Here is a 24,295-nt window from a genome sequence, read left to right on the forward strand (position 1 = left end):
CTGAGCCTTGCAACGTGCTGAATCACTCCTATCTGTGCATGCGTAGCTGGTAGGGTCCGCTTGTGTTGCCTCTGGTGAGATGAAGGTGCTCGATGGTGCCTGCCGCGTGCTGAATGGCGTGCTGCGAATGGGCCAGGCGGGAGTGAGCCCACGCGTGGATAGGTGCAGGGCTAGAGGGGTTCGTTTCCCCTCATATCCTTGAGTCCTTGTATGGTATCGGATGGCACAATACCATCTTCTTTCAGGATTCTTCTTCTTCTGCATGACTCGTCTCCATGCCCTTCAGCTCATTAGGGCCGGTGCTCGCCAGAAGCGCCGTGCGTGTGAGTGTGTGAACCATTCAGGTCCCCCTCCGAGTGATGATGCAGCGCCTCGATCCGTGCCCCCCTGGCTCAGCTGGCACCGGCGCCCGACGTCCGGCGCCCGAGACCCCAAGGGTTTCTGCCCATTTGATTACTCACTTTGCTTCAAGGTTTCAGAGCAAAGCGCCATGCAAGGCCAGGAGATGCGACCCCAAGAAGGAAGAATGGTGCACCCCTGAGCGTGGCACCGCCAAGCCCATCAGGGCCAAAGTGGCCTCCGGGCCGCTGTTCCTGCCCCTTTCTCGTCAATTTACATGAGAGGCACCTATGTGATCTTTGCTCCTACAATGGTTCGTCCTGACCGGAGTGAGCCGTTCTTGTGTCATGCAGAGAGATTGCCGGGCCCCCCAAGTCCCCCTCGCAGCTCTCACGCCAGGCACGCACGAAACGCAGGGACCGATGAGGTTCTTGCTCCGTGCCGCGTGCTAGGGCGAAAACAGCTACCCGTCCGGCCCGGTGACTCCAGGCAGCTTATCACACCGCAGGGAGCTACTGATACAGATGGTTATACAAAGCGAAGCAGAGATACGGAAGGATACAATGACAAGGGGACCGTCCGAGTCTCCGAACAAGGCGGCTTCCCATGCCTGTCTCTCGGTCAGTCGTACCTGAGATGGAGAGGCGGACGGATGGAAGACGCTGGCCAGGATATACGAGGCTTATCATTTCGTCCACACTGCGAGTGTGAGATAGGGATGCACAGAAGAGGGGGGAAAAGATAAGAGTGCAAGAGCCAGGTCAGTGAAGCTGCTGCTGCACGGTAGCATGGGCAATCGCGCCAGCCGCCCCTTCCTCCCGAGCTCTTTGCCACGACTACTCACCTTCACTACCCACGGCCAAGATAAGATTGAAGCACTCGTCGCGCTTGACCATATTACTGAAGAAGAGGCTGCGCTTGTTGCTGCGAGCGATCTGCAGCCCAGACGAATACCAGACAAAGAGCTGCAGTGATTTCGTCTTGGCCAGCCCAGCGACCTCTTCAAGCGGGGTCTTGCAGGTCTTTGAGCGGCCCAGACCACGGAAGTAGATTTGACGGGTGGTGATGGTGAGATGACTGAGTTCAAAGATTTTGCGGGAAAGGCAAGTCTTGTCAGTGTACAGGGCCTCTGAACTACTTGCGATCTCGTTCTCAATTACTCACCCTGGCACGCCATGATGCTGGCAAAAGAAGCTGCCAAGCTTCTTGGGTCTGAACCGCTTCTCCCCATTCTCATCCTCACCCTCGATCTCTTCCTCCAAGCCAAAGAGAGCCTCTTCTGGCTTCTCTTTCATGGGCCTCATCGCGCCGCCCTTGACCGCATGAGCCGCCTCGGAGCGAAGTCCAGCCAATCTGCCGCCCCCAGCACTGCTCCTTCTCCTTCCATCCTTCCCACTCGATTTCGAAAGGTCGGCCTGGGCCCGCTCGAGATGTCTCCTTCGCAAGATTTGTACTGCAAATTGCGCATCGGTAGGCGAGCCCCATAGAGCCCACCATGCGGGGGATAAAGGTCGTCGGTATCGTGGATAATGAGACTGCAATGGTAGAAGGCAGAAGAATGTGAATCCGGTAAAGAAGAAGAAGGCTTTCCAGATGTAGTAGGCTGGGGCAAAGGTCACAAAGACTGTGATGGTGCAGAAGAGGGCAAGGGTTCTCCAGGTAGCCTGAGGATTTCTCCACAGAATGAGATTCTTGACCTTCTCGTGGAAATCGGCGATATCGCCAGCTGCCAATTGTACTTCGAGACCGTACTTGAGCGTGAAACGCCGATAGATCTCAAGAATGTCCAGTCGAGAGCGTCTTCGCAAACGTTCCGCCAACTTGTCGGCCTCGACTCCTCGAGCCATCCGATCTCGGACGCGCTCATGGAGGAAAGAGGCCTCAGGAGGGAAGAAGCGGAATTGCAGAATGTAGTAAATAAGCATCAGAAAGAAGGCTGTAGGTAGAAGGTCAGTCCACCAGAGGACGAAGTATATCATCGCAGCCGTCGCTGACCGTCGAGGATTGTCCCAGCGGTAGAGCTTGCGCAGACCTCCGCCTAGCCGCTCCCAGAAGGGCGCAATGATGTAGAGTCGCTCGAGATGGCTACGGGCGCGACCTTCTCGATACGTCTGGTCAGGAGTGTTGTCTAGCTCCTCGGGAGCATACCTCTCGACGAGAGCTAAGATGTACGCGATGCAGAAGGCGACTCCATCTACTCTGTCCGTGCCAGAAGCATCATAGATCGCTTCATGCTCAGCATTGCCATCAATGAGTTCCCAGGTACCCTCTGTCAGTTCCGCCTCCTCAGGAGTGTCCCGCGAGGGCCGAAGCTCCGTTCGGTCGTCGTGGATATCAGATGTCCCAGCCTGATCTGTGTCCAGCAAGCCATGAGTGAGGGGCGCTCTGGCCGACGAGTCCGTTGTGGAACCAGACTTGCCGGTGTGGCCCTCCTTGCCGCTTTCCATTTCTTTGGCCTTGCGCTCGCTCTTTTCGATTGTTCGATTCCGAAGCCCTCCGCCGAAGACAGATGCTGAGATCTCATCCTCGCCAGACAGTCCAGTCGACAAACCCTCGGGCATGAAACCAGTCTCCGGAGCCCAAGTGACCTTCTTCTGCTGAAGCTCTTCGTCAGCGGCATTGTGACTTTTGGCTAGCTGCTTCTTCGACTTCTTGCCACTAGGCTCCGGAGCAGGACGAGGTTCTGGGCCTCCTTCGCCTTCTTCCCTTGCCAGCGTTTGCAGGCCTCGATCCACGTGCGTGAGAACGGTGACGCGCTTGCCTTCGCGAGCAGCCAAAGCTGCCTCTCCAGGCGGAATCACGAAGTCGTCCCACCGAGGCATACGGCGGCGTGGGAAATGAGCCGAAGCGGGAACCCTGATCTCTCGTGTATGGCGGTTGAAATTCTTGAGGAATGACTTGAGTTCTAGCTCTTCCAGCTCTAGGAGCGGAGCAGCAAGCCGAGGATCAGCGCCTCCGCTGGCGAGGCTCTTGGTGTCAGGTGAAGCCGAGGAGCCCCAGCTCTTGAGGCTGACGATGGAGGCGCTCTTCTCCTGAGGACCTGCCCGCATCGGCAAAGCATCGTCGTAGTCACCAACAAGACTGCCACTGGATGAGATAGAGGAGCTGGAGCCTGATCTTTGCAGGATCGCCTTTTCCCCCCTTTCACCGGAGTTGTCGCCGCCAGCTTCATCAACGAGTGTATCCGTCGTTGCTCTCGGCGACGCATCGACGTTGTCTTCCACCTCGTCGTTCTCATCCGAAGACAGATCGGCCCCGCATACGTTGAAGGAAGAGGAGGTACCAGTCTGTCGCGAGTCTCTTGGAGAGTACTTCGGCCGCACATTGCGAGCAGTGCCGGCGGGCAATATGGTTCTCGGATGTGCATCGTCCCCAAAGCCCCCAGGGAACTCCTTCGAGTCCTCCAGCGGAGGCGCTGAAGGCATCAAAGCATCAGCCGAGGGTGGCCGAGAATGGTCTGCAGCTGCCGAAGATTTGCCTCCCTTTTTCTTCTTCTTTTTGGCCAACTTCAACTCTTCTTCCACCTCTCTGATCTTTTCCACTTCGAGGCGCTCTTTGAGTTCAGCTGCCTTGATGAATTGTCCAAAGTCGCCTTGAGCATCCTGTGCAGGAGTGTCCTTGCCGCTCTGGTTGCGAGAAGATCGTAGCGACTTTGTATTGGGGTCTTGAGCGTCTTGGTCTGTCGCAAGTCCGGCACTGGCATTGCCACTGTGCTTGTGGGTAGGCCTCAGCTTGTCGAAGAACTGGGCCACTTTGCCTGGGCTTCGCCGCTTTGTTGGTGAGGCGGTCCCCGCATCCACCTCGTCGACATCTTCAAGATTACCATAGGAGCCCGCACTATGTCTTCGTGAGTATAGCCGTCCTGGTTGCATGTAAGATTCAGCAGAAGTATCTGCCTCCTCATGTGTAGATGGTGTGGTTAATGGAGAGATTGGGTGTGGATGGGAAGATGAGGATGGATATAGGGGTACGTGGCCCGACTTTTGTGAGACCATTGATGACGGAGAGCTTTGCGCTCTGTGAGGCGGCTCACCATCCTCGTCCATGGCTGCCAGGGCTGCTCAGACCGGTCCAAGACGAGAATGTGAAACGAATGCTGTGGCTGCCGGATCTCGCAATCAAAGGCCACCGCAAGAGCCGATCGATTCGATGATGCGAGCCACGAGCCACTTCTGCCGAGCGAGATAAGAGGTGGGAGTACAGACCCACAGAGCGGCTCGAGAGTTTCCTTGCATCCGGTTACCGAAGGGCCTGGGAGCCTAGGCTATTTTTGAGCGACGCAGAGCCCAAGTAGCTGGCAGGGACTAATGATCAGAGCTGCAGGAACTGTAAGAGTAGCCGAAGGGGTATAGTGGTACGCCGGGAAATTTCGGCCAGCTCAGAGGCGCTACTGGGCTCAGCAGCTGCTTCTAATGGAGCATCGTGTGTGAGAGCTTAGGAGAGATGTGGATGCACCGGTCAGCGGGTACCAAGTGCGGCAGGCCTTTCACAAGATGCCCTTTCCGCATATCGGGTCACCTGCATGGCGGACCTCGAAAAAGAAAGACGCACGATTACGTAACATTGCAAAAGTTCCGATGTACAGACACATGTGACCAATTTTAGACCAAACCCAGGATGCTGGTAGCTCTTACGGAAAGACCGAGCGAACATTCGCGATGTGTCAGCGCTGTCATTGGCAATGCAGCAGTGTCGTCTGCTGATCATGCAACACCTTGTACGACTCGAGGGTACGACCGCCTGATCAGCTCGAACAGCTGAGGCTCCTTTTGAGCCATGGTCTGAGGATCTTCGGCCAAGGCGACGAACAGAGTGGCAGTCCCACTGCCGATCGAACCTTGTCCCAAGGTGAGGCAGATTTGGGTGGCCAACGCGACGGCGGCCAACAGAATAATAGAGTAGTAGCTAGATGTCTGGTTGAGCGCCTCGGGGTCGGTCTGCTTCTCATAGACATAGGCAAAGATGCCCACCAGGATACCCACGACAATTGAGCCGTAGGTCCAAACGATGTTGACGAGCGAGTCTGTTGCTAAAGCATCGATGCCTCGGTCCTTCATGAGTCTCCAAGTCTCTTTGGCGGCCGTGATGTAGCTGTTGCCATACAGACTGACATTGATTAGTGCGTACTTGTTGAAGCTGTGTGGCAGATCGAAGTATAGTCAGCATCATAGTAAGAGGCTCATCTGAAAAGGCATCAACTTACAATTCTATGAGCCAGGCGATGCAGCTGATGATGCAGCCTGCAACACAGGCAATGGCTGCTCCCACCATGTCGCCCTGTGACGCTTCCGTCTGCTGGATAATGGAGACCAGCCCACGGATTATGTCAAGAATGGCGACAATGAGCGAGCCGAAGGCAAGTGAGCCGAGCGAGAAGGAAGTTGCGCGTCCGAAAGCTTTAATGCCAGCGCCGCGCTGCTTTTGATTGTCGAGAGAGTAGTAGTGGGTGCCAAAGATTGCGCAGACAGTCGAAAAGAAGATAGCCTTGATCGTCTCTGAGATCCAGTAGAACTGAAGGTATGGAGTGAGAGTTCATTGCTTATCAGAATCGCTCCCAAAAAACAGCTCATGAACCGGGGGAACTCACAGCAAATCCGATGAAGACGACCAGTCCAGTGACTGCTCCACTGGACGACGAGCTGCCTGCAGCAGCGCCTGACGGCGAGAAGCGCTGGTAAACAGCAATGAGGGTCCAGGAGACCCAAATGCTGAACAGCGTCTGCGCAACGAGACCGGTGAGAGCCCACAAGTACACAGATGGGTACACTCTGGTAGCATCAATGGTCGTCTTGAGCAAGAGTCGGGTAAGGGGGATCCTGCTCCGCATGAAAAAGTAGCTTACGACGGCCAAGACGGCAAAGATGGTGGCCATGATGGCTGCAGAGGTGAAACCTTCGTACCAGAGGTAAGCAGCGTATGCCACCGAGGAAATGACCGAGAGCAGCAATGTGATCTCCAGGATGAAGCGGGTAGCAACACGGACGAGCAGCAGGTAAAGGCCGGACAGAACGAGAGCAAGCGCACAGCTGAAGGTCAGGAGCAATGCGGTGTGACTGTTGAGAGTACCCGATGCGCCAGTGTTGCCCCCAAGACCTCCAGAAACGCCGCTGATCGCATACTCGCGAAGGACATAGACCGAAAGACCTGTGTATCCCAGGAAGACAATGATGAAGAGCAGAGCGAAGAAGGGCTGTCCAGAGTGGATCTGATCGTTAGCCTCGGCTTGTAGTAACAGGAGCTGTTCGGACATAAAATTGACTCACATCACGGATCTTGGGTCTCGCTGGCTTGAAGCGTTCGCCTTGATAGTCGTTGGGAGCCAGAGCCATCTTGTTGTCTGCATAGCCCCCCTGATGCCGCGGATCTTGTTGGTAGCCGCCAGGTTGAGCCTGTTGTTGCGCATACTGCTCCTGACCACCGTAATTCGGTGCGCCAGGGCCGTAGTACGGCGGCTGCATTGCGTAGGTATTGCTCATGCTGGTGGTTCACCGTGAGGGGTTGATGGTAGGACGGTCAACGTTGCCAAGGATCAAATCAAGGACAGGCTCAGAATGCCAGACGTGGGCGTCGGCCTTTGGGCGTCTGGGCGTCTGGGCGCCTTTGCGGCGTTAGGGTCCCTCGCAAAATGCATCCAATCGAGCATCAAGCTCCGCCTGGCGAGGACTTTGGGCCGGCGGCGTTCCGCCTCCACACGTGGGACATCAGCGGAAAGGGAACAGAAGGTCTCATTTACGCGAGACGCTTACCTAAACGCGCCTCACCTCGCCCGTCAAGAAGGGTCAAAGTGGGTAGAGGTTACCAAAGGTGCATCGCTGCTTAGCAACATCAAGACGAAATACTCAGAATGCCATCTTCCGGTCAAGGCCCGCGTGTTCTGTATTGGTTCAGGACAGACCTGCGCCTTCACGACTCGCCAGCTCTTGCAAAGGCGTTGTCCCTGTCTCCTTCGGCCCTCTTTCCGATCTTCAATTGGGACCCCAATTACATCTACGGTCATCGGGTAGGAATCAATCGTTTCAGATTCTTGCTAGAATCTCTGCAAGACCTCAGCAATGAGATCAAGAAGCTCAACGGCGACAGCCAGCTTTTGCTGACACGCGGAGCTCCCCAGACTCGCATTCGAGAGCTTTGCGAGAAATGGCAGATCACTCACGTCGCCTTTGAGGAGGACCACAATGCCTATGCCAGACATAGGGATGCAGCCGTCGTCGAGTCTCTCAAGGCGGCCAACATAGAGGTGATCAGTCAGGAGGGCCGACACCTGTACCCTATCAAGGAGGTACTGAAGAACACGAAGGGACAGCCCCCTACAAGTATGAGTCAGCTCCAGAAAGCGGTCGCAAGCCTCGGCGATGTCGCACAGCCAGCCGAGACACCCACGTCACTTCCCAGTCCTTGCCCTCCTGGCTCTGACAAGGCTGACATCAAGAAGCTTTTCGACCTGATCAGCGACTTGTCATCGTACAAGGAGGAAGTCGGTACACCCGATGTTGACCTCAATGCGGCGGAGCTCGGCGGTCAGCGAAAGTCAGGCCCGGATGGTGAGGTCACATCCTACGACACGGTTGCAGCTGGGGAGAAGTCAAAGTACAAGGAAGAAAAGAGCCCTTTTGCTGTCCCCACTCTTGCCTCGCTAGGCATGGAAGAGCCAGAGGTCAAGCTCGCCGAACCAATCCGAGGCGGTACTACAGAAGCTTTGCGCAGGCTCAAGAAGCTCACCGAAGACCCTGCCTACTTGTCCACCTTTGCAAAGCCTCAGACCTCGCCGTCTACCGACCCTGATGCGCCAAGCACTACCCTTCTTTCGCCATACATCAAGTTTGGCTGCCTCGGAATTCGTCACTATTGGCATACGGTCAAGGAGACGAAGAAGAAGCACAAGGGTGCGAAAACTGACGTTCCTGAAGGCATGGAGGGACAGCTCCTATTCAGGGACATGTATGCGGTCTGCGAGGCTGCTGTTGGCGATGCCTTCCACGGTGTGCGGGGCAACAAGATCTCCCACTACATGGATTGGTATCTGCCGACCGTCTACGACAAGGATGGCAAGCAGGTGGAGCCGAGGCCTCGTGGTGACGATGTCTCCGAAGAGCGCCTTCGTACCTTCAAGGAGGGTCAGACTGGCTTCCCCTGGATCGACGCCCTCATGCGGCAGTTGCGGATGACCGGTTGGATCCATCATTTGGGGAGACATTCGGTCGCTGCATATCTGACTCGAGCCCAGTGCTGGATCTCTTGGGAGCGAGGAGCTGAGATCTTCCATGAATTCCTGATAGATACCGACGATGCGTCGAACGACGGTAACTGGATGTGGTTATCAGCGTCTGCCTTCTTTTCCCAGTATTTCCGAGTCTACGGCCTGACCACGTTCCCTGCAAAGTATGACAAGCATGGCTATATCGTGAGGAAGTACTGCCCGGAGCTCAAGGACTTCCCAGACAAGTACATCTATGCCCCTCACACAGCACCGAAGGAGGTTCAGGAGAAGGCCAAGTGTATCATCGGCAAGGATTATCCGTTCCCTGTGCTGGATGAGAAGGAAGAGAAGAAGCACTGCCTGGATCGTTGCAAGGCCGCGTATGACTCGAAGCTGTTCGGCAACAGCAAAGAGGTGCTGGAAGGCAAGGCCGAGGGTATGCTACGCAAGAAGCATGGAGTGCCGGACCCCAAGAACTTCAACTACAAGGAGAATGCTGCCAATAAAATGTGAGTAGCGAAGTTGGGTGTCTGTTCCAGTCGAGCAAGGACAGGCAGGCGCCGCCGCCTTCTTTTCCCCACCCCGAGCACGCCATAGCTAATCTACCTTGCCTCTTCAGTCCCGCTTGGGCTCGAGCAGGTCATGAAGGCAATCCTGGTCTGGCCAAGGGCGGCAACCCGGGCGACTCTGTGTCTGGCCAGAACAACGCCACCAATCACGAAGACGAGCACGAAGAGGATCCCGATGAAATGCACGGCCACGAAGCTGATCTTCACGACGATGGGGAGGAGGCGCCATCGGATGACAAGGCTGACGTCAAGGGTGGCCACGCCCAATCGCCAGCTGGGGGCACTAAACGGAAAGGTGGGAGTTCGGCAGATGTCGATGACTCGCCAAAGAAGACGAAGACGAAAAAGTCAAGTTAGGGAGGAGACCATTGATACCAGGACATGTTTGACAGGTATGGTCTGGCGCAAGGCGTCGCACAGCATAGACATTGCGACATCTGATTGCGAAATCAAAGATAAGGCCTATGTACTGCTACAGCCTTCGGGTGAAACAAAAAGGCCGATGCAGGTTGTGTTCCTGATCCATAGGTGATATCTGGTAAGACGGCAGTGCAGATCACTGGTCGATACGACACGACTTGCCTTTCAGGCACCGTTCGACTTTCGCCCTGCTTTCTCGGCTAACCTCGCCAAAAGGGATGATTGAGCTGTGAGCGCCACGCATTGCTGTACGCCCACGAGCGTAAAGCCAGATGTGTGGACCTTGCGCCTGAATCGTGTGGGTAGCACGGCAGTTTGATGGCAATGTCGAGCTTGCCAGGGCCCTTTGTCGCGTCGGTGGTGTGATCTTGCTGATCTGAGCGCCACTTGGCTGAGTCTGGATGTCCGCCTTTGCCGATCAGCCTCGCCTGCCGTATTCTGATGCTGCAGCGCCGTCGGCGACCCGCGGGGCGACTCTTCACCGCCCTTGCGGGGCGCGGGTGGCGAGAGCGGGTAGCGCCCGTGAGAAGCGGCCTTGACAGAAGGGGGGCGGGGCGAGACTGTTGGTGGATGGCCTGAGGGAGATGAGGTGCAGGGAAGATGTGCGGGGCGCGAAATTATGGCGTGCGATGTCTCCACACTGACGGAAGCATTGCGGAGCGGCAAGGAATCTCTGGTAAATTTGCGGGCACCGCACCCCCACCCACCCTCGATGCTGCACGAGGCGGCCGGTACTGATGCCCACTGCCTTCGTGGCCCTCGGCCCTTGGCCCTCGACCCTCGTCCACCCTCTCAAGCCCCTTCCTTCTTGCGACCTTTACTCGGACATAGGAGCACGCTATTCTCGTGGCGAAGCCAACTCTTCTCCCCGCGCCACATCTCAGAACCTGAAGCAAAGTTTGCATGTTCCTGACAGACCCCTGAGCTCCACCTCTTCTGTATATGTACTCGAAGTAGCGACACTGTGGCCCCAAACCCCTTCGGTTTCACATCCGTACCATCTTCCATCACTACCTCCTTCCCTACTCCACCTCGCCTCGCCGCCATGGTCCGGTTCTTCAAGACCCACGCCGAGGCAACCGAGCCACAGGACCTCCCCGCCGACCAGCCCCACGGCGTCACCTCTGTGGGACGTTCCCAGAACGCCTGGCAGTGGCTTATCGGCTACAACAATGTCGAGGCCAACCGAATTGGCGTCCCCATGGTCAGCGTGCCCGACTACTTCGAAGGCTGGTTCTCCAACCCTGGTTCCAAGGTCTCCACCTATCTAGGTTCATTGTTCCCCTTCACCAGATGGATCGGATCTTACAACTTGTCATGGGCCTTCGGTGACTGCATTGCCGGTCTTACCGTCGCCCTCGTCCTCGTACCTCAGTCCATGTCCTACGCAATCGTCGCAACTCTACCTGCCGAGTACGGTCTCTACTCGTCCTTTGTCGGTGTCATGATCTACGCCTTCTTCGCTACCTCCAAGGATGTCACCATTGGTCCAGTCGCCGTCATGTCCCTACAGGTCGCCAACGTCATCGTCTCGGTGACAAAACAGAGCAACGAGTGGAGTGGCCCTGTCATTGCTTCGGCACTGGCATTCCTCTGCGGTGTCGTCACCCTCGGTATCGGCTTGCTGCGACTTGGCTGGCTTGTCGAATTCATTCCCGCGCCGGCAGTCAGTGGCTTCATGACAGGGAGCGCCTTCACCATTGCCGCTGGTCAGGTCAAGACCCTCATGGGCATTACCAATGTCTCGACCACCGGAGTACCTTGCTACTTGGTCATCATCAATACACTCAAGGGACTGCCTCGAACCCACATCGATGCGGCCTTTGGATTCGTTGCCCTCTTTGCCCTTTACGCAATCCGTTCGGCCTGCATTCATATCCCTCGACGATACCCCAAGCTTGCACGTCCTTGCTTCTTCATCTCCGTCTTCCGAAATGCCTTTGTCCTCATCGTCCTCACCATCGCGTCGAGGCTCTACTGTGGTCCCCACGGCCCCAAGGGACCCTACCCAATCTCCATTCTGAAGACTGTCCCCTCTGGATTCCAGCACGTGGGTCGACCCAACCTCAACACCGGCCTCTTCAGTGCCATGGGTAGCCAATTGCCAGTCTCCGTCATCATTCTGCTCCTTGAGCACATTGCCATCGCCAAGTCCTTCGGTCGATTGAACAACTACAAGATCAACCCCAATCAAGAACTTCTGGCTATTGGTGTCACCAACTTGGTCGGACCTTGCTTCGGAGCTTACCCGGCCACTGGTTCTTTCTCGCGTAGTGCCATCAAGGCCAAGTCCGGTGTACGAACCCCTCTCGCTGGATGGCTCACTGGTATCTTGGTCCTCATCTCGATCTATGCTCTCACGGGTGTCTTCTACTGGATCCCAAGTGCCGGTCTCTCAGCTGTCATCATCCACGCTGTCGGTGACCTGATTGCTTCCCCACGCGTCATCGCCCAGTTCTGGTATGTCAGTCCTCTGGAGTGTCTCATTTTCGCTGCGGCCGTCATCGCCTCGATCTTCGACACCCTGGAGGTCGGTGTGTACGTCTCCGTTGGCGCTTCCCTCGCTCTTCTCCTGATCCGCATTGCGCACCCTCGTGGTCGCTGGCTGGGCAAGGTCACTATCCACCACGGCGACTCGCCCACTGTTACTGTTGCCGACGGAGAGGCTGTTCGTGAGGTCTTCGTTCCCCTCGATGACAAGGACGGTTTGCGAGACCCTTCTATTCGCGTAGAGGCACCCCCGGCAGGTGTATTCATCTACCGATTCGAAGAGTCGTTCACCTACCCCAACGCTTCTCATCTTGCCGACCTGATCGTCGACTACATCAAGACGCATACACGACCAGGTAGCACACAGATTTACAAGAAGCCTGGCGACCGGCCATGGAACGACCCTGGACCGATCAACCCCTACTTGGGCAGGGTGCTGCGACCCTTCACCTTCGGCAGCGCCAAGCGCAAGCTTACCGACAAGATCGACGAGTCCAGCGCAGAGGTTGAGCATGACCCTCGCCCTCTGCTCAAGTCACTCATCCTCGACTTTGGTGCCGTCAGCAACGTCGATACGACTTCAGTTCAGACTCTCGTCGACATCCGTGTTTCGCTTGAGCGCTACGCCAATGGCCCTGTCGAGTTCCACTTTGCAAGCATCTTGTCACCCTGGATCCGACGAGGTCTTCTGGCTGGTGGATTCGGTACCGGTGCTTCTTCTCGACACATCACCGAGATTGCACCCGTCGTGCTCAGCGACCCGCACAACAAGGAGGAAGCCAATCTTGCACAGATTCACGCGTACGCCAGGCGGTATCCAAGCTATTCCAAGCAGGACTCTGAATTTGAGGCCGTGCACAAGCTGGAACAGAGGAGACAAGGAGGCACTCCGTCCGACAGCCAATCGGCGTCGTCGGACAACAAAGACCGTCTTGCAGAGGAGGGCATCCCCGTCGCTGGCTCGCATTCTTCTGCACCTATCATGTGGGGTCAGGATCTCACTCCCTTCTTCCACCTGGATCTCTCCGCCGCTCTCGCCTCTGCTGTCACCGACAAATCTCGTGCTAGGGACTACTAGACACTCTCTGCTTGTGCAACATCGGCTCTCGCTGATGCTTCATGTTCATCTTTTCCTTGTCGTCATGTTCTGAAGGCGTAATAGATGCCTGTCACTCCAAATTTGTACAATTCTTGGTCCCACACTCGTCACCTTTTTTGCCTCTCTCATGCCTACATTGGTCTCTCTCTAACTCTCTCGCTCACTAAAAGCTTTGACCGCACTTTTGCTTGGTCGCAATGATATATTCGCTACACAAATACTTTTGCACTGATCTGTATTGATGCTGATGAGAAGTCATTGTAGTCAGCCAGGGAACAAAGGATGATCGCGCTGCTGCCCTGCATGTGATAGGGGCCGCTGACGCCGACGCCGCCCGGCCGGTCCGGTCGGCTCGCTTTGTGCCTCCACCGCCGAGGGCAGAGTAGGGCTTTGACATCCTTCCGACATCGACTGCTTTCGCAAATTCTCCTAACACAAAACAACCGGCCCTCTATATCCCTTGTCTGTTCCCATATTAACCTTCATTTTCATCACCTCATCTACATCATGCTCCCCGCCGCTGCCCGTACTCGAATGCTGACCGGCCACCTAGCCGGCAATACCTCCCGGGTCGGTCCAGCCTTGCTCAATGCAGCCCCTAGCCTCCTCTCTCCTCGCAATACCTCCTCCTCCTCCTCCTCACCTTCCCTCGCCCGTACCTTCTCTAGCTCTCTAGTAACGTCTCGTGAAGTCAAGAATGTGACTGTATTTGGTGCTGGTCTAATGGGAGCAGGGATTGCTCAAGTCCTCGCACACAAGGGAGGGTACAATGTCACCCTTGCCGACGTGACGGACAAGGCTCTCGGCAATGGTCAAAAGATCATCTCCAAATCCCTCACTCGTATCGCCAAGAAGTCCATGGCAGACAAGTCCGAAGAGGAGCAAGCTCACTTTGTCAAGTCAATCGTGGATTCAATTAAGATTACTACTGATGCGGGTCAAGCAGTGGAAAAGACGGATTTGGTAATTGAAGCTATCATTGAGAATGTGGGAGTAAAGCAGGAGTTGTTCAAGTTTCTTGATGGAAAGGCTCCCAAGGAGACCATCTTTGCTAGCAACACAAGCTCGCTCAGTGTGACGGATATTGCTCAGACATCGTCCAGGAAGGATCGCTTCGGAGGTGAGTCAGTCCCCCTTGCAGCAGAGCAACGAGTCACTGCCATAGTGTGGGTGTACTTGATTACTGACGCTCCCACCCCCCTTGCCGCTGTGCCTGTCCTCTAGGCTTCCATGCCTTCAACCCTGTGCCGCAAATGAAGCTGGTGGAGGTGGTGCGTACAAAGGACACCTCCGACGAGACCTTTGATGCGCTAATGGACGTGGCCAAGAAGATGGGCAAGACGCCCGTGGCATGCGTGGATGCTCCAGGCTTCATCGTCAACCGTCTCCTCGTCCCCTACATGCTCGAGGCTATCCGACTCGTCGAGCGCGGCGAAGCCACTCCTCGTGATGTGGACACGGCCATGAAGCTCGGTGCTGGCTACCCAATGGGACCATTCGAGCTGGCCGACCTAGTCGGTCTCGACACCCTGCAGCACATTTCTCAAGGATGGAGAGAGACCCGTGTGGACACGGGAGAGATTGCAGAGGAGATTGTCAAGGCTACACCTCTACTTGAGAAGCTCGTGGCGGAGGGTAGGTTGGGAAAGAAGAGCGAAAAGGGAGGATTTTATGATAATTAGATTAGACTGGGCGTGAGGATCAAAGAGGGCCAGGATAGGGATTTGAGCACACACCCTGTCTTGTCTAAGCTGCTTTCACCCCAATAGCATATAAGTCAACCTTGCCCTTAAGAAGCAAGTGCCAACAAACACTGATCTTGTAGGACAATACCCGTACAAGTGCACACAGCTCAGACCTCGGCAGTCGTCAAACGTAGAAAAGATGCTCGCTTGTAATTGAACAGTACATTAGCAGAGACAACGAAGAGGATATCGGGCTGACAAAAGCGCGTGCGGGGGGAAAGAAGAACGAATCTCTATGTCACAAAACGAAACGGGGACAATCGATCGCTTCTACCTGTAGCCTCCATTGTAGTTGTGCTCGGCAAGGGGTGGCTGCTGCAGCGAAGGGGCAGCGCCAGTACTGTCCCTGCCCATGGTACCATTGTGAGCAGCGTAGCCACCACCTCCATTGTAGTTGTAGTTGCCTCCGGCATCGGCAGCGCCATTGTGGTAGCCATTGCTTTGTGGCACACCATTGACAGTACCATAGCTGTCCTGAGGAGCATTTACGTATGGCTCAACGCTGTAATCGCCATTCGACTGATATTGCTCATGACCAGCTCCAACATTGGCACTAGATCCTGTACCGCCAACAGAGGCCATTTCTGGATCAATACCTCCATGCTTGGAAGCTCGCTTTTCAGCCATTGCCTGTTGTTTTCCGTAGTAGTTTCGTGGCCAAAGATCAACAATGTAGGAGAGGAAGAAGAAGAAGAGGATAAAGGCGCATGCCCATTCGAAGACACCTGCGGCAGAAGTGACCTTGTTGCACTTTGTGCTAGTGTTATAGCCTGGTGCATCTCCTTGACAATCGGCGTAGAGGCCCACAAAGCAAAGTAGGACTACGACGGCAAAGATGAGCAAAAAGGCCTTGAAGATGGCGTTGATCTTCAAATGTCGCACTTGAGGATTGTGCCAGTGGGAGAGGGAGAAGAGCTCCAAGATTTGGAAAAAGACGGAAATACCAACACAGACGATGAAGAGGAGTGTGCAGGACCAATGGACAGTCGAGTAGTCTTCGTCATTGAAACCAGAGAGGAGTCCAAGGAAGAGGGATCCAAGGCAGGCAAAGATGACCGAGAGGATATCGTAGATGGTCTGCCTCTTCTTGACCGAACCGGGGATACGTCGCGAAGAGCGCAAATATCGCTCTGCAAATGCAGTCGCGATGTAGAAGCAGCCGGTTAGGACGGAGAAGATGATGAACCAGGTGGTGTGGTTGGCTCCGACATCGGAAATGAATACGATGCTAGCGTCGGATTGCTTGTATTGAGGAAAGCCATCTCGGGACCAGAGGACTAGAAGACCAACGATGTCTACGAGCCATACTGCTGCTGTGACTATAGGGAGCACAAAGGCCCAGTAATGAATGCCGAGCATGGCGTGCTAGTGCGATTCGTTTGAGGACGAGGGACACCTGAGATACTTTTACAATGTGGGCGGGACAGAGTACAATGCTTGAGTGGACTCGAGGAAGCAAGATGTAGAGGTGATAAAGTCTTGCGAACAAGTAAAAACTGATGGAGGAAACGGAGGAGGGAGAATGACGGCGCAAGTATTCCAGGCGGCCTTGTATGTAAGGTGAAAGTGGACCGACGATGATGAAAGGTGCAAGGACTGAACGCATGCTGTAGAATGGATCGCCTGCCCGCCGTTGCCTGCCTGCACTGCCTCTCCTTCCTGTCGGTGCTCTTGGCCCGGGGAAAACTTCCTTGACCCCTTGTGGGCTGACTGCTGCCATGTGCGGAGGGAGGGGCGGCAGTGCAGAGGCGCCTGATGCGGGAGGATAGATTGGCCTGCCAACTTTTCCCTGGCGCATCTCGACGTCATCCGCATCCGCCCTTCCGGCATCTGCCTGCCATTGGCCATCCGCCCTGCTGGACCCTGCCTCCCCCCCGGCACGCGACTGAGCCGGCAATGCAACTGCAAAGGCAATCTCACCCACGTCATCTCCTCCAAAAGGCTTAGCATCGATCCCTCGCTTCTCCACGGCCCCGATCACCGACGAACGGAACATCCCGAGGCCCATCACTCCGAATATCCCGGCGACTTCTCAGCGGCACACTTCCCCATCCCACGCTCACGGCGTCTAGGGAGTTAAGGGGGCTACTTCCTACCCGGTCTTGCTCCTTACACCCGCAGACTCCCTCGCACGTCCGCAATGCTACCCTTACAAGGCCTAGCCACGTCTTCGCGGCTGCTCCGTACCGCCCTGGCCAGCGGCAGCAGAGCCGCTTCGTCCCCACCAGCAGTCCGCGATTTACATTCCACCGCTCGCAGATGTCTAGCCGCCGTGCAGCCCACTTCAAAGGGAGGGACCATGCCGGGATCCGAGGACCGCTTTGTCAAAATTGTAGAAGTATCTCCTAGAGATGGTCTACAGAATGAGAAGAACGTCGTAAGCGTAGAGACCAAGGTGGAGTTGATTAGGAGGTTGCAAGAGGCTGGGGCTGCTTGTATCGAGGCGGGAAGCTTTGTTAGTCCCAAGTGGGTGCCGCAGATGGCAGACACGGCAGCTGTCCTCTCTTCGATGCCAATCAAGCCAGGAGTGAGCTATCCGGTCCTCGTGCCCAATGCAAGAGGTCTGGAGGATCTCCTCGCGCTCCTCTCAAAGGCAGACTCAACGCAACCGCCTCTGACAGACGAGATTGCCATCTTCACCGCCGCGACCGAGTCTTTCACCAAGCGCAATACCAATGTCTCCATTGCCGAGTCCATCGACCGGCTCGCAAGAGTGACAGAGCAGGCTCTAGCCCGTGGGCTCAAAGTGCGCGGGTACATCTCCGTCGTTGCTGGTTGTCCATACGAGGGGGCCGTAGATCCGCAAGTGGTGGGGAGCATCTCTAAACAGCTCTTCGACATGGGATGCTACGAGGTCAGTCTGGGAGATACAGTCGGTGTGGGCCATCCAGCTTCGATGTTGGCTGTTCTAGAGGCTTGCGCAAAGTACAATCCACCTGCACTCCATGCCGCTCACTGCCATGATACTTTTGGTACAGGCTTAGCAAATGTACTGGCAATGGTTAAAGCTGGCGTAAAGACCGTAGATGCCGCCGTTGGTGGACTGGGAGGATGTCCTTACTCCCCCGGCGCTACAGGGAACATCGATACAGAGAGCGTTATTTATGCTCTGCATCAAGAAGGGTACGAGACTGGTTATGATCTGATCAAGACTGCAGAGGCGGGAGAGTGGATCGCAAAGGCCGTGGGAAAGGAGAACAATAGCAGAGCTGGTAAGGCACTTCTGGCTAAAGCTAGACAAGCCCTGGCCCAAAATCAACAAGCAAAATTATAACGACGGTAGTGTGCAACGATCCAAATGTATTAGTACAATAGCAATGAAGTAGCATGACATAGTGGTATACTGGAAGTGGCGCTCAGTCGTCCATTGAATCGTCCTCGTCCTCTTCTGCATTCTGACTCTCAGAGTCGCCCTCATCATCATTGCGCTCGTTATCACCCTCGTCCGGCTCCTCCTCTTCGTCAGAAACAATCTGTGCACTTTCATCCCTTTGCACCTTCAAAGGCCTGCCGCGCTTCTTTATCACTCGATCAATCATAATGCTGACCGCCTGCGAGTGAGGAAGTCGGGCCTCCTTGCGCAAACGTCTCAGCAGCGTCAGCTCCATGTCTCTGACCACCTCGCCCATCTCCTTCCAGCCTTCTTCTTCGTCTTGACCGGACCCAGACAGACCGACGCACATTGCTGCCTGCCTGAGAATGCGCTCGTAGTAAGGGTGGACGATTCCTTCATGGTCGACAGAAGGGTCAGTGTAGGCCTCGCCAGGTCTCAAGGGATCCCTGCGAGTCGAGGATTGTGCGGTGGTATCGGTGCTTGGGAGCGGATAGAGCCTCTTGTGAAGCTTCTCTCGCCATTCATTCTGAGCAGCTAGAAGTGTCTTGCGAGGTAGGGGGGCATCGTTGCCTTCGTAGTCGTACGGCCGGACACATCGGGGGATCGTGCGAGTGGGCAGTCGATCGCCGAAGAGTCCATCCACGGGCTCCTTCTGCCACACAGATCGGACGTTGGGCTGAACGGTCTCCGTGAACGTCTCCTCGGCAAAGTCCAACAGGGAGTCTATCTGGTCGCCGGTCAGCACAGAGGGGGGCTGAGCCAGCTCGTATGCGAAGTGAGGGTCGGCGCAACGATCTGCCTGGGAAGCTGTGAGAGCTTCCAGCCATTGAGGCAAAGACGGAGCGTCTGTCACCATTGCCAAAGGAGAAAGCTCTGCGACTCTGCAGGAAAGGGGCAGGCAAAGATGAGGTCGTCAAAGGGCAGTCCTTGCTACTCATCACAAGCTCTGCTCTACACTGCTCACCTCTCCATGCCGTCCAGTCCATAGCGCATTTTTGCAGCAATGACCACTGCAGCCATTATGATAGTGCATCTCGTAGCACATGGCGGTTGTGCGTACAAATTCAGTCGAGGAGGAAGGGGTGGCAGGGCAGGTAGCCCTGCCTCATCGGGATCCTTGTCAAAGGAGCCAAGGAGGGACCATGGGTCAGAAACCGAAGAGGGTGGAACTACGGCCAGAGGAATCCCAAGATAGGTAAGCAAGCCCAATGCTACCTCGTAGAACGTCGGGGGTAGGCCCATATCTTTGACGCATCGCCAGAGGACTGAAGGGGCATTCAGCTCAGGGAATTGGATGGACTGAGAGAAGCGATCTGTGAGGTTGGCAGCAAAGCGGAATGTCCGTAGTTGGAAGGTGAAGATGGACGGTACGCTGTCTCTCTCAAGCCTCCTGAGCTCCTTCTCCGGAAGCTTAGCCGTCATTGCCGAGGGTAGTAGAGACACGACGGAGAGGAACGGTACCCTGCTGGATGCGAAGAGGCGGCGCAGATCGCCCCAGAGGACAGGGACGCGAGCAGTGATGAGAGACAAGTAGATGATGGCTGCCAGCACCAGCATTGGCTCATTGCCTGCTCTTGCCCAAGGTCGTGAGAGGCGGGGCGAGTCCTGTGAAGTGGCTTCAGTATCGATGTCTTCGTCGGTATCTTGCGGACGGCCATCGTTGATACGTCGTATCTCTGCTTCTAGCTGTCTCTCCTCTTCTGCCTCAATTTGTTCCTCCTCATTTGCCTGCGAGCTGCTCACGGCTGTGCCTTGCGATCTTGCCCTACTGCGACTGCGACTTCTAGATTCAGACCTGGCTCTCGATTCTTCGCGGGCGGTCCTGATCTGACCTGTGACATAGTCCAGATTTTCAGAGTACGGCGTTGGCTTCAAGGAAGGTACCATGGATACGAACATAGCCCAAAGGTCTCTGGCGATGGCCTCGATCTCTGGCGGCAGGTGGGGCCATTCCTGTCGCAGTGACTTGAGCTGCAGTCGTAAGATGAGTTGCAGGCACTCGTAGACTAAGAAGCTTCCACGCTCTGTGCCGTAGACGTCCTTGTGAAGCTTCCTCTTCTTGGTCCTGTCGCCCTTGCGCACATATCGTTTCTGGCTGGAGACGTTGACAAAGTCACCGTCTTCCTGAACTTCCTCCTCTCGGTACCCTTGCAGGACGTGACCTTCCTGACAAATGACCAGGCCAGTGTCAGGATCCCTGCGGAAGCGACGGGAGCCACATTGACCACATCGGGGGCGACGGGAAGAGGAAGAGCGATGGCGTGTAGCCATGAGGGATCGTGAGGTCAGAGCATTGCTGTCATTAAAGTGAATAGGCTTGCAGCTTGGTAGGCGAGGCCAGGCGGGTGCGTGTATGCGGGGCAGCCTTGACGGAAAGAGGGAGGAAAGGCGTAGCGTCGAGTCCAAGAAGGTGAGGCGCGGAGTCTCAAATGTCACGTGCGGCTTTTCCAGCTGAGTCGAGTGTGCGGCGCGGCAGCGGGCCATGCGAAGCTGGAGATTTTCCCCCTCTGTCTCTACCACTCACACTCTACCAACCTCAACAACTTCAAGATGGGCAACTCTTCCAACCCCGCACACAAGGCAGGCGTACCCCGAACTGGTGAGTCACACTCTGCAGCTATCATCGATGTGTGTAATGGGCGCTGACCCCTTCTCTGTCCCTCCTTCACAGGTCTCGTTTGGGGTATCAACCGTGGACACAAGACTGAGCGACGAGTTCTTCCTCAGCGCCCCTCCCGAAGGAAGGGTGCCCAGACTCAGCGAACACAGATCGTCAAGTCCGTCGTTCGTGAGGTGGCTGGTTTCGCTCCCTACGAGCGAAGGGCAATGGAGCTGATCCGAAACTCCAAGGTGAGTTATCGAAGACTGGAAGATATGAGACAGGGACAAGAGGAAGGGACATTCGGCAGGGCTAGGCAATTGGGGTGGTGAAAGTGAAGTGCGTTGGATGGCAGGGGATGCGTTGGCCAAGGACTGCAAGTCGACATCGCCGAACGGGAGGTCACATCGGAGGGCATGTCATAGAGAACAGGGACTCGGGGGTGACATGAAGAAGGAGAGCAACTGCAGGGCTGGCAGCAATAAGGAAGGCTAGTGGATTGATACACGGTGTCCATGAGCATCCGTCTATCGAGGTTCGGTCATGCTGGAAATGGCCTTCGAGCAGAGAATCTCGTCATGTTCCCGCAGATGGATGAGCAGTATAGACTGACATCCTTCCCTCAACTCCTCTCCATCCTCCCAGGACAAGCGCGCCAGGAAGTTCATGAAGCGCCGTCTGGGCACTCTCCGCCGTGCCAAGTTCACAATGGAGAGGCTGACCAACACCATTGCCGAGCAGCGACGTGCTGGTCACTAAATGCAAAGTGCGAGTCTTTGACGAAGGACGGCCCTTGGTGTCTGGCATTTTCCTCAGCAACCTCTGGCTGTTTGGTATGATTCACCACCCCTTCGCACTCTGTTCTTTGGCATTTGTGACACTTTGTACCAATCGATTGTCTCGTTCGTGGTGAAATCTTCCTTCACATGTGTACTTTCTTCTCTCTCTTCACATCGTCTCTCTCTCGCTTGCCTCGCTAGCAACGCAATACAGACACTCATCAGCGACTTCCTGCTTCTTCTTTTGCAGTGATTTGAGGACATGCGCTCGACTGTGTATGCCTTGAGTGATTCTATGAGGTGTCAGAGACGATTGAAAAGAACAAGTACTCGCACTCTTCCTGGCCCTCCCGATCGTGGTGCTGCAAGTACGCGCGAATGACTTCCCAGCGTAAGGGCGCATGGCACAGGGATGCTTCTTTGATCGAGCAAGCAAGCACATCGGATCATACGAAAAGACGCTGGAAATGATGATGACATTGGTAGCCGTCGAAAAGTCAAGATGAGAGGTTGTACAAAGTGTGGGTCACAAGAGAAGGTGCAAGAATCGAGACTGAGTGAGGTGAGGGAGGAGGTTTCCCGCTTACTCGGTGTTGATGGGAGCACCCGATGGCACGGCGGCAGCGGCGGCACCGGCAACCTTGGCCCTCTTTGCCATCTTGGCGGCCGACTTCTGTCCACGGTGACCACCAGTCCACTGTCGCGAGTGCTGGGCGGCCTTCTCGAGGTAGTTGGCCTTGGCGGCAGAGACGAGAGCAGCGAGGTCACGCTGAGACTCGCTCTTGACATCGGTGATGGCAACGACGGCGGCAGTCTTCTTGTGGACGACTGTGCCGAGACGAGCCTTACCACCCTTGACGATGACGTAAGGCACACCGAACTTGCGGCAGAGAGCGGGCAGGAAGATGACGAGCTCAATGGGCTCAACATCGTCAGCGATGGCAACGAGCTGGGCCTTCTTGTTCTCAATCAGGGCAACGACGTGGTTCAGACCGTACTTGGCAGTGATGGGCTTGGGGCCAGTCTTGGTGTCAGTCTTGCTGCCAGCGGCAACGTCCTTGGCGACGGCATCGAGACGTGCCTTCTTCTCCTGCTTCGACTCGGGGCGGTGAGCGTTGAGCAGCTTGAAGAGGTTGGTGGCGGTGTTCTTGTCCAGGGTGTGGGAGAACTGGCCAATGGCAGGTGGGACCTTCAGGCGCTGGTTGAGGATGACCTTCTGGCGCTGCAGACGAACGTATTCGGGCCACTTGACGAAGCGGGTCAGATCACGGGGAGGCTGGATGTCCTGGCCGATACCGAACGACTTGGATCGCTTCTCGAAGCGGGTGTCCTTGGGTGCCTTGGCGGCGGCCTTGCCACCCTTGGAGTAGGGGGCGGGAGCGGCCTTCTTGGATCCAGACTTGGGTGCCTTCGACTGTGGGAAATACAAAGGGACAGAGGTTCCGTAAGGTCAGCTAAAACTGAAGCGGGGTCATTGGGTCGAGACAGCACAGTCGGCATTCCACCGGCTACGACAGAGATGAGTGAAGGACGAGACTGAGAAGAGGCAGCGCATGCACGCTGATCATCTCTCAGTCTGCTTTCACTGTCGCTGTGTAACCAGATGGCAATCCTCCTAGCTCGGAGCCCTAGCTGGTGAGAGATGTCTTCACGTGGGAAGACAGGGCTCTACACCATCCCCTAAAGTCATCTGCTTCATCAGAAGAGGCCGTCTGACAATCGACCATCGAGAACAAGACAGATGCTATGATCTGCTCTACTCGATAGCTTCAAGCCGTGTACCTCTTCCTCCACAGGAAAAGCTGACCGCCTGATGTTGTAGCATCGGCAGCAACAGCAGCATTCACACCATCGCAAAGGAAGCGAGGATGCGCCGAGTCAAGCGACTACGGCATGATGCGTGGGTAAAGCCATGTTGGCTTCGAAGGGGATAGAAGAGAAAGTGGCAAATGCCGTGCTATGTCTTGATAATCACCATTGTTGTAAAGTTGCTTGATGAGGGGACGATGAGGGTGAGGTGGTGTCGTGAGGGAAAAAGTGCGAAGGTGCTAAGCGTGGGTTCAGTGCGTTTGACCGAGCCACCCGCTTCCTGTGGGCGGACCTCGAAAGGTTCTCTCGACTACGGTGCCGCTGTACGGCGCGCGCACTCGCCCCTTCCGATCACCACGGCCAAGTCCAGAGCCGCCCCGCGAGCCAAGGCTAGCCACGCCTAGGCGTCATCGAAGCTGCTCACCCTTGTGACCAGAAGGGAGCTCACCAAGGATCACCAGGGTCGTTTACGACTGACACTGCTCTCTCGACAAGTATGGACTCAAGGAGGACTGTGATTTCTGGAGCTGCGTCTCAATCTCATCTTCCTTGCTGTCCGTCGTACCTCTCTGTCCCCTTCGAGAGCGCTGTGTGAGAACAGCCAAGCCATGAGTTGGCTTGCGCTGCGACTGTATACTGGACTTAGCTACCTTGTCACCCGTACTGATGTGCTCCAGGCCTCTGCTGTTAGATGGTCACCTGTCTGCCTTCCTTGCTCTCTTCTTGGGTCGCTGATGTTGCGCCTGTTTCATTTCCCGGCTTCGACCGAGTGTGTGCCATCTGCTGACTGGTCCGGTGCCGCCGCCTCAGTTGGGATGCGGGCCTCTCTGCCCGAGTGATTCCAGCCGCCTCTTCTCGCGCACGGCTCCCCGTCGCCTCGCAGCGTCTGACCGAGACGGAGATTCTCATTCATTC

The 24,295-nt window shown here is 55.8% G+C and overlaps 11 protein-coding genes across 11 annotated transcripts; 5 read left to right on the plus strand and 6 right to left on the minus strand.

Moving 5' to 3' along the window:
- Nucleotides 1-644: 644 nt before the first annotated feature.
- Nucleotides 645-4,578, minus strand: BCV69DRAFT_32601 (hypothetical protein). The gene is made up of 4 exons (XM_025495204.1): nt 4,373-4,578; nt 1,504-4,235; nt 1,184-1,416; nt 645-1,038 (listed from the first exon to the last, which is right to left on the minus strand). The coding sequence occupies exons 1-4, from the start codon at nt 4,373-4,375 to the stop codon at nt 1,025-1,027; spliced, it is 2,982 nt and encodes a 993-aa protein (XP_025346957.1). The 5' UTR covers nt 4,376-4,578; the 3' UTR covers nt 645-1,024.
- A 464-nt stretch (nt 4,579-5,042) lies between these two features.
- On the minus strand, nt 5,043-6,797 carry BCV69DRAFT_250700 (DUF580-domain-containing protein; the record flags this gene model as incomplete). The annotated part of the gene is made up of 4 exons (XM_025490392.1): nt 5,043-5,475; nt 5,543-5,850; nt 5,927-6,529; nt 6,603-6,797. The coding sequence occupies 4 exons, from the start codon at nt 6,795-6,797 to the stop codon at nt 5,043-5,045; spliced, it is 1,539 nt and encodes a 512-aa protein (XP_025346958.1).
- Nucleotides 6,798-7,097: 300 nt separating this feature from the next.
- On the plus strand, nt 7,098-9,631 carry BCV69DRAFT_283900 (Cryptochrome/photolyase FAD-binding domain-containing protein). The gene is made up of 2 exons (XM_025492855.1): nt 7,098-9,045; nt 9,076-9,631. The coding sequence occupies exons 1-2, from the start codon at nt 7,184-7,186 to the stop codon at nt 9,131-9,133; spliced, it is 1,920 nt and encodes a 639-aa protein (XP_025346959.1). The 5' UTR covers nt 7,098-7,183; the 3' UTR covers nt 9,134-9,631.
- A 607-nt stretch (nt 9,632-10,238) lies between these two features.
- BCV69DRAFT_283901 (putative sulfate permease) lies at nt 10,239-13,330 on the plus strand. The gene has a single exon (XM_025492856.1). It carries the CDS (start codon nt 10,571-10,573, stop codon nt 13,091-13,093), a length of 2,523 nt encoding a protein of 840 aa, XP_025346960.1. The 5' UTR covers nt 10,239-10,570; the 3' UTR covers nt 13,094-13,330.
- A 185-nt stretch (nt 13,331-13,515) lies between these two features.
- On the plus strand, nt 13,516-15,032 carry BCV69DRAFT_283902 (putative short chain 3-hydroxyacyl-CoA dehydrogenase mitochondrial precursor). The gene is made up of 2 exons (XM_025492857.1): nt 13,516-14,234; nt 14,339-15,032. Exons 1-2 carry the CDS (start codon nt 13,622-13,624, stop codon nt 14,794-14,796), a joined length of 1,071 nt encoding a protein of 356 aa, XP_025346961.1. The 5' UTR covers nt 13,516-13,621; the 3' UTR covers nt 14,797-15,032.
- BCV69DRAFT_283903 (hypothetical protein) lies at nt 14,983-16,403 on the minus strand. The gene has a single exon (XM_025492858.1). It carries the CDS (start codon nt 16,216-16,218, stop codon nt 15,130-15,132), a length of 1,089 nt encoding a protein of 362 aa, XP_025346962.1. The 5' UTR covers nt 16,219-16,403; the 3' UTR covers nt 14,983-15,129.
- Nucleotides 16,404-16,755: 352 nt separating this feature from the next.
- On the plus strand, nt 16,756-18,490 carry BCV69DRAFT_283904 (aldolase). Its single transcript, XM_025492859.1, has one exon. The coding sequence runs from the start codon at nt 17,000-17,002 to the stop codon at nt 18,131-18,133; it is 1,134 nt and encodes a 377-aa protein (XP_025346963.1). The 5' UTR covers nt 16,756-16,999; the 3' UTR covers nt 18,134-18,490.
- BCV69DRAFT_283905 (hypothetical protein) lies at nt 18,141-20,553 on the minus strand. Its single transcript, XM_025492860.1, has 2 exons — nt 19,158-20,553; nt 18,141-19,074 (listed from the first exon to the last, which is right to left on the minus strand). Exons 1-2 carry the CDS (start codon nt 20,462-20,464, stop codon nt 18,216-18,218), a joined length of 2,166 nt encoding a protein of 721 aa, XP_025346964.1. The 5' UTR covers nt 20,465-20,553; the 3' UTR covers nt 18,141-18,215.
- A 190-nt stretch (nt 20,554-20,743) lies between these two features.
- Nucleotides 20,744-21,551, plus strand: BCV69DRAFT_300112 (putative 60S ribosomal protein L36; the record flags this gene model as incomplete). Its single annotated transcript, XM_025494428.1, has 3 exons — nt 20,744-20,792; nt 20,865-21,043; nt 21,438-21,551. 3 exons carry the CDS (start codon nt 20,744-20,746, stop codon nt 21,549-21,551), a joined length of 342 nt encoding a protein of 113 aa, XP_025346965.1.
- Nucleotides 21,552-21,558: 7 nt separating this feature from the next.
- On the minus strand, nt 21,559-21,954 carry BCV69DRAFT_33072 (hypothetical protein). The gene has a single exon (XM_025495207.1). It carries the CDS (start codon nt 21,833-21,835, stop codon nt 21,605-21,607), a length of 231 nt encoding a protein of 76 aa, XP_025346966.1. The 5' UTR covers nt 21,836-21,954; the 3' UTR covers nt 21,559-21,604.
- Nucleotides 21,955-23,956, minus strand: BCV69DRAFT_33071 (L30e-like protein). The gene is made up of 2 exons (XM_025495206.1): nt 23,547-23,956; nt 21,955-22,985 (listed from the first exon to the last, which is right to left on the minus strand). The coding sequence occupies exons 1-2, from the start codon at nt 23,547-23,549 to the stop codon at nt 22,155-22,157; spliced, it is 834 nt and encodes a 277-aa protein (XP_025346967.1). The 5' UTR covers nt 23,550-23,956; the 3' UTR covers nt 21,955-22,154.
- Nucleotides 23,957-24,295: the final 339 nt, after the last annotated feature.

Source organism: Pseudomicrostroma glucosiphilum, assembly GCF_003144135.1.
Source record: "Pseudomicrostroma glucosiphilum strain MCA 4718 unplaced genomic scaffold BCV69scaffold_10, whole genome shotgun sequence".
Classification (NCBI taxonomy): Eukaryota; Fungi; Basidiomycota; class Exobasidiomycetes; order Microstromatales; family Microstromataceae; genus Microstroma; species Microstroma glucosiphilum.